This window comes from Leopardus geoffroyi, chromosome C3, assembly GCF_018350155.1.
Source record: "Leopardus geoffroyi isolate Oge1 chromosome C3, O.geoffroyi_Oge1_pat1.0, whole genome shotgun sequence".
Lineage (NCBI taxonomy): Eukaryota > Metazoa > Chordata > Mammalia > Carnivora > Felidae > Leopardus > Leopardus geoffroyi.
Window position 1 is genome coordinate 120,715,971 of NC_059338.1, and position 21,203 is coordinate 120,737,173.

The window sequence follows — 21,203 nt, forward strand, 5'->3', positions numbered from 1 at the left end:
TCTTCCTCTAAAATGACAAGACAGAGGAATTTACCTCAAAAGAAAGAACAGGAAGAAATGCCAGCCAGCGATTTAATCAATGTAGACATAAGTAAGATGTCTGAACTAACTATAAGGATACTAGTTGGGTTTGAAAAAAGCATAGAAGACATCAGAGAATCCCTTTCTGCAGAGATAAAAGAACTAAAATCTTGTCAGGCCAAAATTAAAAATGCTATAACCGAGATACAAACCCAAATGGAGGCCACAAAAACAAGGATGGAACAAGGCAGAGGAGCAAATTAGCAATATAGAAGATGAAATTATGGAAAATAATGAAGTTGAAAAGAGGGAGACAAAGGTCAGGGATCACAAAGACTTATAACACAGTGATTTATTAAAATATAACAACATTTGTATCATAAGAGTCCCAGAAGATGAAAAGAGAGAAAAAGTGGCAGAAGGTTTACGTGAGCAAATTATAGCTAAAAACTTCCCTAATCTGGGTAAGGACACAGACATTAAAATCCAAAAGCACAGAGAACCTTCATTAAATTCAACAAAAGCCAGGCACTGCCAACACATGTAGTCAAATTCACAAAATCCACTGATAAGGAAAGAATCCTGCAAACAGCAAGGGAAAAAAAGTCCTTAACCTACAAGGGAAGATAGATCAGATTTGCAGCAGAACTGTCCATAGAAACTTGGCAGGTCAGAAAGGAGTGGCAAGATATATTCAATGTGCTGAATGGAAAAATATTCAGCCAAGAATACTGTATCTGGCAAGGCTGTCATTCAAAATACAAAGAGAGTTTCCCAAACAAACAAGAACTAAAGGAGTTTGTGACCACTAAATCAACTGTGTAAGAAATTTTAAGGGGAATTATTTGAGGAAAAAAAAAAGACCAAAAGCAACGAAGATTAGAAAGGACCAAAGAGCATCACCAGGAACAGGTAACACAATAGCACTAAATTCTTATCTTTCAATAATTACTCTGGATGTAAATGGACTACATGCTCCAATCAAAAGACAAAAGGTGCCAGAATGGATAAACAAAACAAGATCCATCTATATGCTACCTAGAAGAGACTCATTTTAGACCTAAAGACACCTGCAGATTCAAAGTGAGGGGATGGAGAACCATCTAGCATGCTAATGAATGTCAAAAGAAAGTGGGAGTAGCCCTACTTATATCAGACAAAGTAGATTTTAAAACAAAGACTGTACAAAGAGATGAAGGAGGGCATTATATCATAATTAAGAGGTCTATATTTATGCCCCAACCTGAGAACACCCAAATATATAAAGCAATGAATAACAAACAGAAGGAAACTCATTGATAATAATACAATAATAGTAAGGGACTTTAACACCTCACGTAACAGCACTGAACAGTTCACTTAGGCAGAAAATCAACAAGAAAACAATGGCTTTGAATGACACACCGGACAGGATGGACTTAACAGATATATTCAGAACATTTCTTCCTAAAGCAACAGAATACACATTCCTTTCGAGTGCACATGGAACATTCTCCAGAATAGATCACATACTGGGTCACGAATCAGCCCTCAACAAGTACAAAAAGATCAAGATCGTACCATGCATATTTCTGGAATATAATGCTATGAAACTTGAAGTCAACCACAAGAAAAAATTTGGAAATCCCTCAAATACATGGATGTTAAAGAACATCCTACTAAAGAATGAATGGGTTAACCAGAAAATTAAAGAAATAAAAAAATACATGGAAGCAAATGAAAATAAAAAGATGACTGTCCAAAACCTCTGGGATGCAGCAAAGGAAGTCCTAAGAGGGAATTATATTGCAAATCAGGCCTACCTCAAGAAGCAAGAAAGGTCCCAAACCTAACCTTAAACCTAAAGGAGCTAGAAATGGAACAGCAAATGTAGCCTAAAGCCAGCAGAAGGGAAATAATAAAGATTAGAGGAGAAATAAATGATACAGAAACAAACAAACAGCAACAAAAACAGTAGAGTAGATCAACGAAACTAAGAGTTGGTTCTTTGAAAGAATTAATGACATTGATAAAACCCTAGCCAGACTTACCAAAAAGAAGAAAGGATCCAAATAGATAAAATCATGAATGGAAGAGATCACAACCAACACCACAGAAATACAATTATAAGAGAATACTATGAAAATTTATATGCCAAAAAACTGTGCAATCTGGAAAAAATTTCCTGCAAAACAGAAACAGGAAGAAATAGAAAATTTGAACAGACCCATAACCAGCAAAGAAATTGAATCAGTAATCAAAAATCTCCCAACAGGGTGCCTATGGGCATCTGACTCTTGATTTCGGCTCATGTCATGATCTCACGGTTCATGAGTTTGAGCCTCCCCGTCAAGTTCTGCATGGACAGTGTGGAGACTGCTTGGAATTCTGTCTCTCCCTCTCTCCACCCCTCCCCTATTCTCCCTCCCTCCCTCCCTCTCTCCCTCAAAATAAATAAGTAACATTAAAAAAAAAAAATCTTCCAACAAACAAGAATCCTGGGCCACATGGCTCCTCAGCATATTATACCAGACATTTGAAGAAGAGCTAATACCTATTCTCAAACTGTTCCAAGAAGTAGAAATAGAAGGAAAACTTCCAAACTCATTCTACATAGCCAGCATTACCTTGATTCCAAAACCTGACAAAGACCCCACGAAAAAGGAGAACTACAGGCCAATATCCCTGATGAGCCTGGATGCAAAAATTCTCAACAAGATACTAGCAAATCAAATTCAACAGTACATTAAAAGAATTATTCACCATGATCAAGTGGGGTTTACTCCTAGGCTGTGGGGCTGGTTCAACATATGTAAATCAATCAATGTGATACACCACATTAATAAAAGAAAGGATAAGAACATATGATTCTGTCAACAGATGCAGGAAAAGTATTTGACAAAATACAGCCACCATTGTTAATAAAAACCATGAACAAAGTAGGGAGAGATGGAACATACCTCAATATCATAAAGACCATATACAAAAGACCCACAGCTAATATCATTCTCAATGGGGAAAAACTGAGAGCCTTCTCCATACAATCAGGAATAAGACAAGGATGTTCACTCTTGGGCACGTGACTGGTTCAACTGGTTAAGCGACCAACTCTTGATTTCAGCTCAGGTCATGATCTCATGATTTGTGGGACTGAGCCCTTCGTGTGCTGACAGAATGGGGCCTACTTGGGATTCTTTCTTTCCTTCTCTTTGCCTCTCACGCTCTCTCAAAATTAATAAATAAAAATTTTTTAAAAAGTCCATTTTCACCATTACTAGTTAACATAGTACGGGAAGTCTTAGCCTCAGTAATCAGACAACAAAAAGAAATAAAAGACATCCAAACTGGTAATGAAGAAGTCAAACTTCCATTATTTAAAGGTGACATAATACTCAATGCAGAAAACCCGAAACCCCACTAAAAAGTGCTAGAACTAATACATTAATTCAGCAAAGACAAAGGATATAAAATCAACATGCAGAAATCTACTGCATTTCTATATACCAATAACGAACAGCAGAAAAAGAAATCAAGAAATTGATCTCATGTGCAATTACACCAAAAACAGGAAGATACCTAGGAATAAGCCTAACTAAAGAGGTAAAAGATCTACACTCTGAAAACTATAAAACACTTATGAAAGAAATAGAAGAGAACATAAAGAAATGGAAAAGCATTCCATGCTCATGAGTTGGAAGAACAAACATGGTTAAAATATCTGTACTACCCAAAGCAATCTACCCACTTAATACAATCCCTATCAAAATACCACCAGCATTCTTCAGAGCTAGAACAAATCTAAAATTTGTATGGAACCACAAAAGACCCCAAATAACCAAAGCAATCCTGAAAAAGAAAAACAAAACTAAAGGGGTCACAATTCCAGATTTCAAGCTATATTACAAAGCTGTAGTGATGAAGGCAGTATGGTATTGGCACAAGAAGAGACACACAGATCAATGCAACAGAATAGAAAACCCAGAAATAGATCCAGAACTATATGGTCAACTCATCCTTGACGAAGCAGGAAAGAACATCCAATGGAAAAAAGTCTCTTCAACAAATGGTGTTGGGATAACTGGATGGCTACATGCAGAAGAATGAAACTGGACCACTTTCCTTTTTTTCATTTTTTAATGTTTACTTTCGAAGAGACAGCAAGCAGGGGAGTGGCAGACAGAGAACCACAAGCAGCCTCCGCACTGTCACTGCAAAGCCCAATACAAGGCTTGAACTCAAAAACCATGAGATCATAACCTGAGCCAAAATCAAGAGTCAGACGTCTAACCAACTGAGCCACCCAGGTGCCCATGGACCACTTTCTTACACCATACACATAAATAAGACCTAAATGTGATGAAAGACCTAAATGTGAGACAGGAAACCATTAAAATCCTAGAGGAGAACACAGGCAGCAACCTCTTTGACCTCGGCTAAGGCAACTTCTTAGCAGACACATCGCCGAAGGCAAGGGAAAGGAAAGCAAATGTCAACTATTGGGACTTAATCAAGATAAGCTTCTGCACAGCAAAGGAAACAATCAACAAAACTAAAAGGCAGTCTACAGAATGCGAGAAGGTATCTGTGAAAGACAAAACTAATAAAGGGTTAGTATCCAAAATCTGTAAAAAACTTACAAACAACACCCAAATGCAACACCCAAAAACAAATAACCTAGTAAGAAATGGGCAGAAGACATGAATAGACAATTTTCCAAAGACATCCAGGTGGCTAACAGACACATGAAAAGATGCTCAACGTCATTCATCATCAGGGAAATACAAATCAAAACCACAGTGAGATACCACCTCACACCTGTCAGAATGGCTAACGTTAACAACTCAAGGCAACAATAGACGTTGGTGAGGATGTGGAGAAAGAGGATCTCTTTTGCATTGCTGGTGTGAATGCAAACCAGTGCAGCCACTCTGGAAAACAGTATAGAGGTTCCTCAAAAAATTAAAAATAGAACTACCCTATGACCCAGCAATTGCACTACTAGGCATTTATCCAAGGGATACAGGTGCGCTGTTTTGAAGGGACACATGCACCCCCATGTTTGTAGCAGCACTATCGACAATAACCAAAGTATGGAAAGAGCCCAAATGTCCATCGATGGATGAAGGGATAAAGAAGATGTGGTATATATATACAATGGAGTATTACTTGGCAATCAAAAAGAATGACATCTTGCCATTTGCAACTACGTGGATGCAACTAGAGGGTATTATGCTAAGTGACATTAGTCAGAGAAAGACAAAAATCATAGGACAACTCATATGAGGGCTTTAAGACACAGAACAGATGAACATAAGGGAAGGGAAGCAAAAATAATATAAAAACAGGGAGGGGAACAAAGCATAAGAGACTCTTAAATATGGAGAACAAACAGAGGGTTGCTGGAAGGGGGATGGGCTAAATGGGTAAGGGGCATTAAGGAATCTACTCCTGAAATCACTGTTGCACTATATACTAATTGGTATGTAAATTAAAAAATTAAAAATTAAAAAAGGAAACATCAGGTATTGGGGGGATGCAGAGAAAGGGGAGCTCTCTTATACTGTTGGTGGGAATGCAAACTAGTGCGGCCACGCTGAAGAACAGTATGAAGGTTCCTCAAGAAACTAAAAATAGAACTACTCTACAATCCAGCAATGGGACTATTAGGTATTTACCCAAAGGACACACACACACGACTCGGATATTTATAGCAGCATTATCAACAATAGCCAAACTATGGAGAGAGCCCAAATGTCTACCGACTGATGAATAAAGAGGTGGTATATATATATTCAATGCAATATTACTCAGGCATCAAAAAGAATGAAATCTTGCCATTTGCAACAAGGTGGCTGGAGTTAGAATGTATTATGCTAAGCAAAATAAGTCAATCAGAGAAAAGATGAATACCATATGATCTCACTCATTTGTGGAATTTAAGAAACAAAACAGATGAACATATGGAAGGGGGAGAGAAGGGAGGGAAATAAACCACAAGAGAGTCTTAATGACAGAGAACTACGGGTTGACAGAGGGAGGTGGGTGGGAGAGGGCCTATATGGGTCATGGATACTAATAAGGGAACTTGTGATGAGCACTGAGTGTTGTATGCAGGTGATGAATCACTGAATTCTATTCCTGAAACCAATACTGCACTACGTTAATTAACCAAAATTTAAGTTAAAAAAAAAAAGGGAAAAAAAGAGCTGAAAAATGAAGGGTACACTCAAAAGTAAATAGAAGAAATAAAAAAATGTAGGAATCAGTAATACAGAAAACAGAAAGCAGATAAAATTAACAAAACTGGGGCACCTGGGTGGCTCAGTTGGTTGAGTGTCTCTTGATTTCAGCTCTGGTCATGATCTCATGGTTCGCAGGATCAAGCCCAGCATCGGGCTCTGGGCTGACAGCGCTGAGCCTGCTTGGGATACTCTGTCTCTCTCTCTCTCTGCCCCTTTCCTGCTCGCTCTCTCTCTCTCACTCAAATAAATAAACTTAAGAAAAACTAACAAAACTGATTTTTGTAAAGAAAAACAAAACCCTTGGTAAACTGACCAAGACCAAGAAAAAAAAATACATGAAATAAGAGAGAGAGAGAGAGGGAGAGAGAGAGAAGACACAAATCCTCATGCTACAATTAAAGTAAAAAGAAATACTCCTCATGAGCAAATATGTAAAACCCTCATAAAACATTGACTAGAAACTAAATCCAAGAATATACAAAAGGATCCTATATCATAATTAAATGAGGTTTATTTAAAAAATGCAATGTTTGTTTAACACTTGGAAATTAATCAATGTAATTTACACTATTATGTGAGTAAAAAAGAAAACCATAAGATCAGAAAAAGCATTTGACAAAAAAATATCAACATCAGAAAACTCAGCAAATTTGGGACAGAAGTAAACTCCTTAATTTGATAAAAGGGCAACTATGAAAAACATAAGACTAACATCATACTGAATTGTGAAATATTGAAGGCTCTCCTAAGATGAGAAACAAGACGAAAGTGCCCACTCTCACTATTTATCATCAGTATCGCAATGGAGATCCTAGCTCTTGCAACAAAGCAAAAAGGAACAGCTAAAGATCAGAGAAGAAAGAAAACTGTCTCCATATGATCATTTATGTAGAAAATCACCAAGAATATAAAAACAAGTACTAGAACTAATAAGTAAATTTAGCAAGGTCACAGGACCCAAGCGCTATATGTGTGTGTGTGTATAGATATATATAAATTATATTTCACAAATAAGCAGCAATCATGGGATCTGAAACCACAAAAACTGTTTGATTTGTGATACTGTAAAACATAAAACATTTAGGAATAAATTTAATAAAAGATATGCAAAACTTGTATACTAAAACTACTGCTGAGAGCAATGAAAAAGATCTAAATAATAGAAAGACATATATATATAGAAAGACATATAAAGTTATGCTGAGTGTGGGGTGCCTGGGTGGCTCAGTGGGTTAAACGATCGACTTCAGATCAGGTCATGATCTCACCATTCTTGAGTTCAAGCCCCATGTTGGGCTCTGTTCTGACAGCTCAGAGGCTGGAGCATGCTTCAGATTCTGTGTCTCCCTCTCTCTTTGCCCCTTCCCTGCTTGTGCTCTGTCTCAGTCTCTCTCTCTCTCAAAAATAAATAAACATTAAGAAAAAAAAAGTTATGCTGAGTGAAAGAGACCTTACACAAAAGAGTATATATACTGTATGACTACATTTATATTAGGTTCTGGAAGAAGCATTCAATAATCTATGATGAAAAAGTGAGAAAAGTGATTGCCTTGGGGGATCAGAAGACAGTGAGAAGGGGTAATGCTGAGCACAGTAATGTTTATCTTCTTAGAAGTTTGGGTAACAGATATATATATACTGTCAATTCGGGGAAAACACACATCTATATTTTACATCAAAAGAGATGATGGTTAAAAAAAATACTGAACTCTATAGTTATTTTGGGGGAAGTATACCAATACACGTAATTTACTTTGAAATGTGTCATAAGGTACTTTTTCAAAATTTATTTTAATTTTTTTTATTTGAAAGAGAGAGAGAGAGAGAGAGCACACACCCAAGCAAGGGAGAGGGGTAGAAGGAAAGAGAATCTTAAGCAGGCTCCATGCTTGGCAGGGAGCCCGACATGGGGCTCGATCCCACACCCCTGGGATCATGACCTGAGCTTAAACCAAGAGTCAGATGCTCAACTGACTGATCCACCCAGGTGCCCCATGTCATAAGACAGTTTGATAAATAAATAAATGGATAGATATATGATGAAATAAGTAAAGTAAAATGTTGGTGGCGGAATCTAGTTGGTGGGTATACTGGTATTCACTAATAAATTCTTTCAAGTTTGCTCTAAATTTGAAAATTTCATCATAAAATGATAGGGAAAAACTAAAAGACAAAAGTCTTCACAGAGAACTCTCAAAATCAGTATAATAATTCTAAGTTCCATAGTTAAAATTATCATTGTAGTAGAACACATTTTCAGTAATTTAATGACTTCACTTATAAATTACTACTTTTGAAATAAGAGTGTATTCATCAACTGAAATAAAAATTTTACGTTTACCTTCCACACCAAGTAGGTTAGCAGATAAGAAGTTATTTACCTAATTTTGTTTTTAATATGTGGAGCAATGAGTCATGTTTTTTCCCCCTGTTAGCTAGAGTCCTATTTTTGGTTACAAGGTAGGAAGAACTGTCACCATAACTGAGTAAAAAGCATGATGGTGGAGAGAATACCAGACTGGTTATTAGAGATTTGGGTCTGAAGCTCAATTCTCTTACTAATAAGGATGCTTCAAGTCCCAAGTTTCTTTTCCATAAAATAAGAATGATATGTTAATCCCTATCTACTTGATTGGGTTGTTGTGAAAATGAAAGGAGGATGGCATAAGAAAAGCCACAAAAGTTCACTTCATATTTAAGTTACTCAACTTAAATCTAAGTTCTGACATTGGTAGAAGAGTCAGCCATTAGAAAAGATGAACGATGAAATCTGAGGAAATGGAGACGTCTGAAAGCTCAGTGACATGTTATCAACAATATCAAAGAATGTATAGGCTGGCATTGTTGTCCCAGTTCTATTACAATCTACCTATGTGGCCCAAATGAAATCTCTAGAGATTTCTGGCAAACAAAATCCTTACAGCCTTATTAATTCACTGACCTAAGGTAGATCTCTTGTTTATTGAAGCACTGTTAGTATTTTAAGTATGATAACAATTCAGAATTATTAAAAATCTTTTGAACCATAAGTCCTTTAGCGTTTTTCTACTCCCCACACCCACCTCACTTGGAGGAAAAAATTTTGATTAAAATTTAATTACAAATATGCAGGTCAAACAGACTTTTGACTAATAGCCTCTTTGGGTTGTACCACAGTATTTCTACCTTACATCCAGGTAGGGGTTAAGTAATAATCTACTGCATTCTGGGAGGTGTGATATTTAAGAAAACAGCTGCTATTGTAGATCATAGCCAAGAATGCTAGAGCAAGGGTTGGAGACCCGAACAAAAATAAATCTAGGAATTGTAGTTCATCCACATAGTTCAAATATTCTAAAAGCCAGGGTACCAGTAGTAGGGGTAAAAAAAGAATATCTCAGGAAAGTAGAGATTAATCTGGTGAGGGTCTGCTGTAAACAGATATTGAAGCAGGAACTATGTAAATTAACTTGTCATTCAGCTCTAAGTTCTAGAAGTGTTTTTGATCATTAAACAAGTGAACATAATAGAGGCAATTAGATAATAGATAATAAAGAAATTCACATATCCTGTATGATAATAAACATTGAGTCCAAAGAGTTCTGAGTTTATTTAAGGTTGAAATAAAAGGTGGGTGGGTGGAAATAATATGAAGTACAGCAGAACAAAGGAATTACATAATAAACATTTGAAGGACAAAAAGGTAAATGAGTGAAAAAATTGTGTTACCTTTTTCTACTACTACTATTATAAAACTATTATTACAAATCCTATTTCTGCAAAGGAAAAAAAATACATACATACCAATATGTTAAATGTAAAGTGTTTCTGGTTGGTTAGCTTGTATGGTATTTTTATTTTACATATTCTTAACTATTTTTTTCAACAAACACACTGCTTAGAAAAATAGGAAAAATAGTTACGTCATTGAGAAGCTGTAAAATTTGATCATCTATTTTCTGAAGTTTCATGTCATTATTAAAATTGTTTTCATGATTAACTTTCTCTGGCTCAGAAGATGGACATACAGATATAAAGGATGTCAAACCAGTATCTGTTGGTGATGCAAACTGATCCAAGGGAACTATCTCATCGATGGGTGGTGTTACCACTGGCATACTATCAATTATCTATGATACAGAAACAAACCAAAATCTTTTAAATTTATATTATTAGTGAAAATTTGAAGTTATCTTTTATATTAAAAAAAAAACAACAATACCATACCTCATCTTCACTTATATTTAGTGGAGAATCTGAAGAAAATAAGTTATCCAAAAGACCTTCTAAGCATTGTAGGCGTGATGAATTTATTTTTGACAAATTTACTGGCTCACCAAATATGTTCTTGCAATCTAGGATTCTAAGCTGTGGCAACGTCTGGAGCAGAATTGCTCTGTACCCTTGGAAACAACATATTCAAAGTGAAAAGTCAGGCATTAAAAAGTTAGTTATTTCTAGAATACAGTAAATTTATCAGCTACCAGATATATCATCTAAATGATAAAATTAGTCCTGGAATGTAACAAATAAACTTATAATAAAAGCTCCTTGGTCCTTCTCTAGTATGTAATCATTAAATACAAAACAAACAAACAGTACCCACCACCCATCCCACAAAATCCTCCTGGTGAAGATCAGAAAGTTAAAAATCACCACTGCTGGATTTATCTTTCATAAAATTGCTTTAAAGTTATATCTGCATGATGCCAGTAACAGTTTATTCTTTTTTTTAACTTGTTTATTTTTTAAAATTTACATGCAAATTAGTTACCATATAGTACAACAATGATTTCAGGAGTAGATTCCTTAGTGCCCCTTACCCATTTAGCCATCCCCCCTCCCACAACCCCTCCCGTAACCCTCAGTTTGTTCTCCATATTTATAAGTCTCTTATGCTTTGTCCCCCTCCCTGTTTTTATATTATTTTTGTTTCCCTTCCCTTATGTTCATCTGTTTTGTCTCTTAAAGTCTTCATATGAGTGAAGTCCTATGATTTTTGTCTTTCTCTGACTAATTTCACTTAGCATAATACCCTCCAGTTCCATCTACATAGTTGAAAATGGCAAGATGTCATTCTTTTTGATTGCCGAGTAATACTCCATTGTATATATATACCACATCTTCTTTATCCATTCATCCATCAGTGGACATTTGGGCTCTTTCCATACTTTGGCTATTGTTGATAGTGCTGCTATAAACATGGGGGTGCATGTGTCCCTTCAAAACAGCACACCTGTATCCCTTGGATAAATGCCTAGTAGTGCAACTGCTGGGTCGTAAGGTAGTTCTATTTTTAGTTTTTTGAGGAACTTCCATACTGTTTTCCAGAGTGGCTGCACCAGCTTGCATTCCCAAGTAACAGTTTATTCTGAACAGAAAGCCAAACATGTCTTTTATTTGTAATATGATTAGTATAAATATAAATCAGGTAATGTGGGTAACAACCAGAAATCCAGAATTTTGCTAATGAAGCCTCAAGCATTAGTACAATTAAATATCCCCAACTGTCCCCCTTAAATTACATATAACTAAGATTAAGATAGGCAATGTATCAACTATTCAAGAATATGTTTATTTTCCCTAAGTATAATTAAATATGAGAAATCTGATAAATCACCATTAATTTGTGTTTTGGCTAAAAGAAACACTTTAATTTTACTTAACCATAATTTTAAACAAAGGGCAATGAAATGGTTGGGAAAACTCCAAAATAAAGAAGGAGGTCTGGCAAATTAATACTAGAAATTTTGAAGGGAGATTAAGTAATTTTAGTAATAAGTATCCCTTCAATTCTAGGCGGATGGCAATCATGTTATAATACCTCATCAAATAAAGTGAAAAACAAAGGTTCAAACTGTAGGAACTAGAGACTCTTAAGACAAACTGTTAAGAAAAAATCCAACTTGGGTAAGTAGAGAAAAAATAAAGTTGTTTTAGCAATAAGGTTTTCTTCCAAGAAAAGAAAACTGAAGTTCACTATCCTGATTGTTAGGGAGACTCTATATTATATCGCCTGAGGAAAATAGTTCATCTCAAATCTATTATATTCTTGTCTGAAGTAAAATTATCAAAACAGGTTTCCATTCTGGGAAAAGCCTTCATACAGTTGCATATTAATAACAGAATGGAGCCAACTCTATAGCCAACTTCTACCCAAGCAGATCTTTAGAATATATATTCATATTCTACATTTGTCATCTTATTGCTTGGTTAAGCAACTTGAGATTAGTGAGTTCTAGAAACTGCAGTCTGGTCTGCTTTGTATTTGCCAGCTTTCAGGGATTCTGAATTAGCTCAAATGGCATTTCAGCAGTGTCTTCTATACATCATATTCAGTTTAAGCTTTCTTTCTTACAAAAATCATTTATTTATTAATTATTTAACACATTCACAGATAAAATTTAAAAAGTATACAGGAAAAAATTTTCCTAACATTTCCTGATTTGCAGCTACCCTTTCCACTATTTCTGCATTTCCTGACCTCCAGCTACTTAATACCGGAGTTAGCCATTGTTACCAGTTTTTGGTGTAGCCTTCTAGATATTTTACATATATACTCAGCAAATACACACGTTACCCTTTGCATACAAATGGCAACCTATTATTTGCAATGTTTTGTAATCGGCTTGCTTTTCTTTCTCTTAACAGTATATCTTGGAGATAAGTGCATACCAGTAGCTAAAGATTCTGTTTTTTATTTTTTTATGCCTGCACAGCATTATATTGTAAGAATATAACATAATTTAATTTTGAGGCATTCACTTATCAAGCATAAAGCTGTCTATATAGAATTACTTATCTGTTCATCCTGTGTTCTTTTAATGGCAATTTGTCTTAAAAATTATTTGCGATTATGGTTTTTTCCAAACATGTAATAAAAAGTTGCAAAGCTTAAGACAAATAAAAGGAGGTCATCAACACCAGTTGCTGGAAATAAAGGATCTTTGGATATTAACTATTACAGAAAGTATTAAATTTATTGCTCATACCTGGTACACGACAGACAGGGTTATCTTCTCCATTTGTCTCCAAAATGAGATTAGTCAAGAAGTGCAATCCTACCATACACTGAAGTAAGTGATGGATACTATCTATACAATTACTATGTAAGTCAATATATCGGAGTTTATGTTTAATTCCATGAAGGGGGATCAAACCTGGAGTACGGGGGAAAAAAAAAACAAATTTTTTGATACCATCAAAGTCATTTTTCCAAGAACTAATTAAAAAATAATTTTTACATGGGTTAGATTTTGAGACAAAGGAGCAGCATTAATAAGACTCTGCATATAGCTACAGCTAATAAATAAGGTATCCGTAAAGTCAATTTTTGTTTTGAAGGAACACAGGTTTACCATCTCTTTGAGGCCCTAGCCTGGAGGTCTCTGGTTTTCTTCAAACACAACAACGTACCTCCCAAGGCCAATGTTACGTACTTATATGAGAAGCATAAAGGCATGACTTAAGGCTCTCGATCAATACATATTTTTGATTAGCAGACATAAGCAAACACTGCAATATCCTTCAATTTTGTTGGTTTGAGCATAAAATACAAATAGCACCCATTTGATTTCGTTCCCTGGTACTAATTCTTACATGAGTGCACCTAGAGCATGGTGATGTTAGGAACTAGGTTTGCAGCAGAGGCGACTGCTGCCTGGTACCATTCTCACTGACCAGCCTCGGACTTGAGCTGCAGCTGTGATGAATGCGGCCATGTACACTGCCAATGTCTCCCCGGAGCACTTCATGTTTCTCTTTTCTTGCCTCAGAGCTCCCTTCAAAATGGAGCTTTTGAGCAAAGGTGCAGCCTGGAAATGTAAGGGAGTTAAAACCTCCAGGGATATTCTCAACAGAAGGGGGACTGTCAGTGGATGAATGCCCTAGTCTCCCTTCTTTTGGAAAGACCATTCAGAGATGTACTCTATATTGTTCCTCCTGAGGTCTTATATACAATTTTGCTTGGTTTAGTACTCTCCATATATAAATTCAACTTTACCCACCTTTTTTTTCCCTTCAATTTCTTCAACCTGACTGGTATACTCTTCTCTTCTCCATCTTTATTGGGCTAACTTCTACTTCTGTTTCTTACAGGGTTGCCTCTTCTTTTGTTCACAGTCCTCATCACTAACTTCAACTCATCCCTCATGTCCTCAGAAAAGTCTTCTCTGACAACTCTCTACAAGATCAGATTTTCTCTCATGCGTTCTTGTAAGTACTCAGCATTTCTTCTTAATTTCCTGTGACGTTTCTAAGTCCTTGTTCCACGTTACTGGTTCTTCCTCTCATGTTTTAACTTTATGTTCCTCTTACTTTTCAATTTTAAAGGCTCATTCCTGGTCTGCCTTCTCTATTCATATGCTATCCAGGATGTCCTACAGTTTCATGGTTACAAATACCATTGATGTGCCAAATCTACAACTCCAGCTATGATTCCCAATCTCTAAACTGCACGTTATACAAATACATAAACACATATATCTAATAGGGTTCTCAAATTTAAGACAGAATCCTTACGTCTCACCCCCTCAACTCTGGTTTTTCCCCCAATCTTTCCCACATAGTACCATCATCCGCCTGTAACTAGAGAAAAAACTCACAGCTAATTACCTTTGATTCCTTTTTTCTTCATTTCCTTATCTCAACCCATCAGCAAATCCTATGAACTCTACCCCCAAAATATATCCATTTGCTCCTCTACACTATTTCCACCTTAGTCCAAGTCTCTCCTAACCAATCACTTGACTTCCACTCCTATCCTTCTAACATTCATTCTTACTCAGCAACCAAAGTGATCCTTTAAAAACACGTATATATCACTTACTTGTTTAAAGCCCTCCTATGGCTTCCTATTGCACCTAGAATAATATGCAAACTTTTACCCTGAGTATGAAGCTGTGATCTGGCCTTTGCCTACTTTCTCATCTCTTTTCTTAGCACATTAACCCCTCATTACTATGCTCTAGCACATTACCCTTCTTTCTGTTCTTTTATCAGGACAGGCTTGAAGGTGAGGTGCCTTACTGTTTTTGCATGCTCTTATATAAAGTGCCTTTATTTATTGAACACATAAAATATTATCATTCTAAGAATTATCCATTAGAACTTACATGGTTCCCTATATTTTCTTCATACTCCTTATTACAATCTGATATGAAGTCACTAAAACACACCCTTTTTAGGTGTACATATCAATGTATTCTAACAAGCATATACAGTTGTATAACCACTACTATAATAAGATGCAGAACATTTCCATTCCTCCAATCAACATGTCTCTGTTCCCATTTTCAACCCCTGGCAACTAATGATCTAATTTCTGCCACTAAAACTTGCCTTTGTCAGAATGCCACATAAATGAAATCATACAGTGCAACCTTCTGTGTCTTACTCCCTGCACTTAGCCTATTTCTTTTTAGATTTATCCATATGACTGCATGTATCAATAGTTCATTCCTTTTTGCTCCCAAGCATATTCCATCATGTGGATGAATCACAATTTGTTTATTATTTGTTTATTGTTTACTAAGTGGTAAACGTATAGATTGTTTCCAGTTTGGGGAGATTATAAAGAATCATATAAACATCATTATATAAACAGCTATATAATCATATAAACATTCATGTACAGGGTTTTGAATAGACATGTTTTCATTTCTCTTAGGTAAATACCTAGAAGGACTGCATGATTATATGGTGAGTGTATGTTTAAGATTATAAGAAACCTTCAAACTGTTTTCCAAAATAGTTGTATCATTTCAGTTCTCCCCACAGTGTATGCAAGTTCTAGCTGCTATACAATCTCACCAGTCTTTTGTACTGTAAGTTTTTAAAACTATCTATTCTAGCAGGTATGAAGTAGATCTGATTACAATTGTAATTTGCATTTTCTTAATCACTAAGGATACTAAATATATACATATATTTTTCATGTGCTTATTTGCCATTTGGATATCCTCTTGGGGAAGCGTCTGCTCAAATCTTTTGCTTATTTTCGAGGGGTTGACATAATCATATTTTTTGTTTTTCTTCCTCACTACAATGTAAGCCCTATGACCAGAACCTAATCTATTTGTTATTGTTGTTTTTCATCACTATAAAACAGTATGTGATACAGCGATCTTCAATAAATATTTGTTGAGTGAATGAACGAGCAAATCTTATCCAAGAGTCACATTCTTCAGATAAGGAAACTGCATCCAAATAGTAATAATATACTTTGCTCAACAGCATGTAGCAGTGACAAAGCTAGGGTTAATACTCAATTCTAATATTTTCACATCTTTGGGAAAAAACGTTTATTTTTTAATTTTTTTTTTGGAGAGAGAAAAAGAGGGAGCAAGCAGGAGAGAGGGGCAGTGGGAGAGAAAGAGGGAATCTCAAGTAGGCTTCATGCCCAACCCAGGGTTCTATCTCAAGACCCTGGGATCATGACCTGAGGCGAAACCAAGAGTGGGATGTTCAACTGACTGAGCCATTCAGGCAGCCCAGGGAAAAAAGGTTTTAAAAAATTAAAGTATTCTTGAGGCACCTGGGTGGCTCAGTTGGTTAATCGTCCAGCTTCAGGTCAGGTCATGACACAGTTCGTGGGTTTGAGCCATGTATCAGGCTCTGTGCTGACAGTGCAGAGCCTGGAGCCTGCTTCGGATTTTGTGTCTCCCTCTCTCCCTGCCCCTCCCCCACTGGTACTCAGTCTCTCTCTTTCAAAAATAAATAAACATTAAAAAATTAAAATATTCTTGCCATTCCAGCTTAATGGTAGGGTTCTCTTTAATTTTCTGTATATGAAATACCTGGCATAGGGCAGTATTTTTGTAGTACTGGGAGGAAAATAAACACATGAATAAAACTGTTTCAAATACTGATAGAATTGTGAAGATAATTAGAAGAAATCTGCCAGTTCTAACAGATAATTCTAAGAATAATCATGAAACTTTTGTTCATTTTATCAGTGTATCACTTTACTCAATTAAAAATAGGTAACAATGTTTAACTTTGTAGACATGCTAAAAGTCAAAAACAAAAAAATTTATTTGATCTTCAATTTGCAATAGCCTTTAGAATGCTGTATACCCATATGGTCCAATAGCTTAGCACTAGCCACATATGGCTTTTTAAAATTAAAATTAAATTGCAAATTTAGTTCCTCACTGCACTAGCCACATTTTAAGTGCTCCAAAAGGATACATCTGGCTATTAGTTGTCATACCACACAGCACAGATATATAATATTTTCATCACTGTAAAAAGTTCTATTATAACTATTCTTCTTTATATGATAGTATATTACTTATTTATGATTAAAACATTATTATTCTCCCAAAGTTAAGTCTTTCCCATCCAAGTTTTTTTTCTGTTGCCGAGCCCCCTAGTTTATGTTCCTATTTTTTTATTTTAGCTGTACCTTTGGCACCAAAAAAAAGAATTATGACTGAAGTACACTCTCTAGATGATATTTTGGTCAAAAATGGGATTATTCAGTTTTCAGCATGCTGAGCTCAGCCTAATTCATCACATGTAGCAAACATTCAGCATTATAGAAAATATAAGATTATCTACTTACCACTAAGATCATTGATGTGGTTATAAGATAAATTCAATCTAGTCAGATTAATTAGTGTTTCAAGTCCTAAAATAAAATAAAATAAAATAAAGCCTTTATAGAATTAAAATAATTATTTAGAGCTACACAGTATTGCTATTTCAGACAGTTTGAAGCAAATCCAGTCAGATAGCAGTGAAATCAGTTTTATTGGCATTTTACAAAATACTTAAAAAACTGATAACTTTTCTTGAAGAAAACTCTTTATGTAGTAAAAGTTAGGCTCAGTTTTCAAAGGTTTATATTTTATTCCATTCTTTTGGGAAGAAGAAAAGCATTTAAATCATCTTTCTTATGCAAAGTATCACATGAAAATCACTTACAAACCTTCTATTCTTGTGATCATATTGCAGGACAAATTTAAAGTGCATAGTTTTGTCAGTGTATTTAGCCCTTCAATTTGAGTTATTTGATTAGATGACAGATCTAAGTGTTGTAAATTCCAAACATGATCAATGGCTTCAATTTTTGAGATGTTATTGCAGTGAAGATTGATGGCATGAAGGGTTGAATCTAAAGATAACTCTGATATGCTACAAGAGAAAATATATGTTATCAAAAATAATTAAGGAACAGATTTTAAAATCATGACCAAATAATTAAAATCAACCAAATACCATGTAGATGATAAGTATGCGCTCTACTCATTCTATAATGAAATCCTTCCTACTTATGGTAACATTTTAATATCTCATAAGGTACAGTGCTTCTTACCACTAATCAGTATTTTGGACCATAGAGATAAACAAGAAATCCATTCAACAGAGGCAAGTGACCCTAGGCATTTCTAGCTTCTACACACATCAGCATATAATGAAGGCTGTAATTGTAAAGGCCCTGGAATCATAATACCCCAGTTCAAATCTGCATTCTACCATTTTCTTTTGCTAAATTACTTAAGTGAGTTAACCTCTCTAACCCTCAGTTTCTTCATTTCATTTAACCCTCACAACAATTCTCAGCAACCAGTATTGCTGAGAATACTGAATATCCTCAGTATTCTGATACTGAATAAAGATACTGAAGTTTGCAGATATTAGATAAGTTGTCCAAGTTCCTATAGTTATTACCTGAGGCAGTATAAATCCAGATCTGGCACTGGAGTTTATAATCTTGCCTTATTTATCATTTCCGACAGCTATTTAACCAGAAAGTAGTTGGTTTCAAAAGAAACCATTAGTTATTGCTATCTGTAGTGAAAGTCTATTTCTAGTGCTATTTCTAGTGAAGTCCATCCTCCCTTCTATAAATTTGGAATGCACCTTCTCTAAATAGAACTCATCTCTTCATTCTCTCAATTACTGCCATTTATTACCAGAACCTTTCCTGAAGATAGTAGTTCCAGGAATAAAAACTACAGTGCCTTTATAGAGGCACATAGTTCAGAGATGCTGGGTGGAGGAACAGTTGGGAATAGGAACACACAATGTTACAGGCATCTGTTCTATGTTCTGTAGCAGCTACCACAGAGGAAACCTAACTGGTGAAAGTGCAGGTTTAGTACTCAGGGAGTAAAATAAAAAACAAGGGATTCTGGTGTGCTTCCAAATTAGCATCAAGAATTTCAAATTCAAAATTAAAACACAAAAACACTTTAAATATGCCATAAAATCATTCGGCTCCTCCCTTAGAATTCAGACTGAAGCACCTAATAACTCGTGGCAGAAAATTAGCTACTGTCATTTACTGAGGTATCATTTAGTGCCAGGCCTAATGCTATTAACACATGCTCATAATGATGTACACTTATTTTCTGACACATTTTAGTTTTTGGAAATTAGTACTTTGCAGATAATGTGGTACAGGAGAAAAAGCAGCCCCTGAAATTAGACAGAAATAGGGTTTAAGTTTGAACTCAATCACACACAAGCTGCGTGAAGCTGAAGAGATGTTTAGATCCTCTGAGCCTCCTGTCACTTATAAAATTGCCCTCTTGCAGAATAATTGTGAGGATTAGTGATAACGTATATAATATGTACACATAAATGGCATCCAGTAAATAACAGCTATTATTAAATATAAATGTAAATATTCCTTTAAAAAACATCTCCTTGGGGTCTTGTAGCAAATTTTAGATCCGAATCCAGAACAAGATGGCTTAATTATCAGCAGCAAGGTTCTGCATATGGCAGGGCATGCCACAAAGGATCAGCATGTGCAAAAGCACAGAGAAGCCTACTATGGAACTGCCAGTAGCGCAGTATGGCTAATCATAGAGTAAAATGAATAAATGGTTAAGAGGGGAGACCGAAAAGGTAGGCAAGGACCAGTCAGTAAAGCAGAACAAAGAACTTAGTATGTCATGCATAAACTTGGGCTACATGAAAGAGGGAAACGACTAGCTAAATATGATGTTTAGTACTTTCAAAAAGTATATGGATATAGGTATCATAGTGTTCTGCAAAGGAGAAATTAGAATGCAGGTGTAGAGAATTGAGGCAAAACTAATGAAGAGCAGTAAAACTTCGCTCCACAGCTGCTAGAGATACCACGGTGCCACTTTTTGTCAAAGTAAGAGGAGCAGAAAAGACAAGACAGAACCGGAGAATGCTAACAATTACAGAGCAAGTAAAAAAAGAATAATTAAAAAAACAAGGAGAACCAGTAAAGGAGGGAGGACGGTTAAAGGCTGGTAGAGTCAGGTCGTAGGGCAGTTTCCAGGTTGCTCAGAAGTCCAAGTGGAAAGGAATAAGGACAATTCGTGGGACGAGGTACTTCAGAGCAATTCTGCAGCTCTAAGGCGGGAGAAAGCCGGACAGTATTTGTGTGTGGTCTGGGTAAAGCTGTGCCGCCTCCGCTGCACCGAGGCAGCCACCTACCCACAACTGCCGTCCGGGGAATGCGCAGGCTGCTTCTGGCTGAGCAGCACCCTTTACCTTCGCAGGCCTTTGTCCATGAAGCATAAGTCCCCGCAGCTGCTGTCGCCGTCCCCATTTTCAACTTCCGCCTCCACCGGCGCCTCCATGGAACCGGCGACGGGAACCTTGATCTTAACCGGCGCCCAGAGCTGGGTGGGAGAGCCCGGAACACGCCTCCTTGGTGAGCGGAAGTCCAGCCCGAGAGGGCGGGGCGATGATTCCCCCTACCCGCCCGTCTTCCAACCGACAGCCGGGCACTTTCCCGCCCTTACGGTGCCGCAAAGCGGGAAACCTGATTTTCTTCCCCAAGGGCTTCCCTCCCTTTTACGGTATCTAGGGCGCAACTCTCGGAGACTTGCCGTAAAGGGAAACATCATTCCGCGTGGTAGCTGTTGGGGAAAGAATGAGTTTTTCCTTTGAAGCTGCTCTGTATGATTTTTGCGTTTTAGGTGACTGACTTCTGAAGCCGATTTGATAGCAGTTTGTCTTTACAGAACTAAGTTAGTTGTTCCCCCACCG

The 21,203-nt window shown here is 36.4% G+C and overlaps 1 protein-coding gene across 6 annotated transcripts in view; it reads right to left on the reverse strand.

Annotated features, from left to right (window-relative positions):
- Positions 1-20,879, reverse strand: part of LRRCC1 (leucine rich repeat and coiled-coil centrosomal protein 1) — a 47,236-nt gene extending 26,357 nt beyond the window's left edge. Inside the window, exons 1-6 of one of the 6 annotated variants that reach the window (XR_006706501.1) lie at positions 20,703-20,879; positions 18,154-18,359; positions 17,788-17,853; positions 13,214-13,381; positions 10,449-10,624; positions 10,145-10,351 (exon numbers count right to left, since the gene is read on the reverse strand). Coding sequence is in view for 4 of the 6 variants with exons in the window: in XM_045454682.1 (XP_045310638.1) it covers positions 10,145-10,351; positions 10,449-10,624; positions 13,214-13,381; positions 17,788-17,853; positions 18,154-18,359; positions 20,703-20,791 (912 nt within the window). In the remaining 2 variants the exon portion in view is untranslated. Of the gene's footprint in view, positions 1-10,025; positions 10,049-10,144; positions 10,352-10,448; positions 10,625-13,213; positions 13,382-17,787; positions 17,854-18,153; positions 18,360-20,645 lie in introns of those variants that run through there. The other 5 variants (XM_045454682.1, XM_045454686.1, XM_045454683.1 and 2 more) reach the window with 5 other exon arrangements.
- Positions 20,880-21,203: the final 324 nt, after the last annotated feature.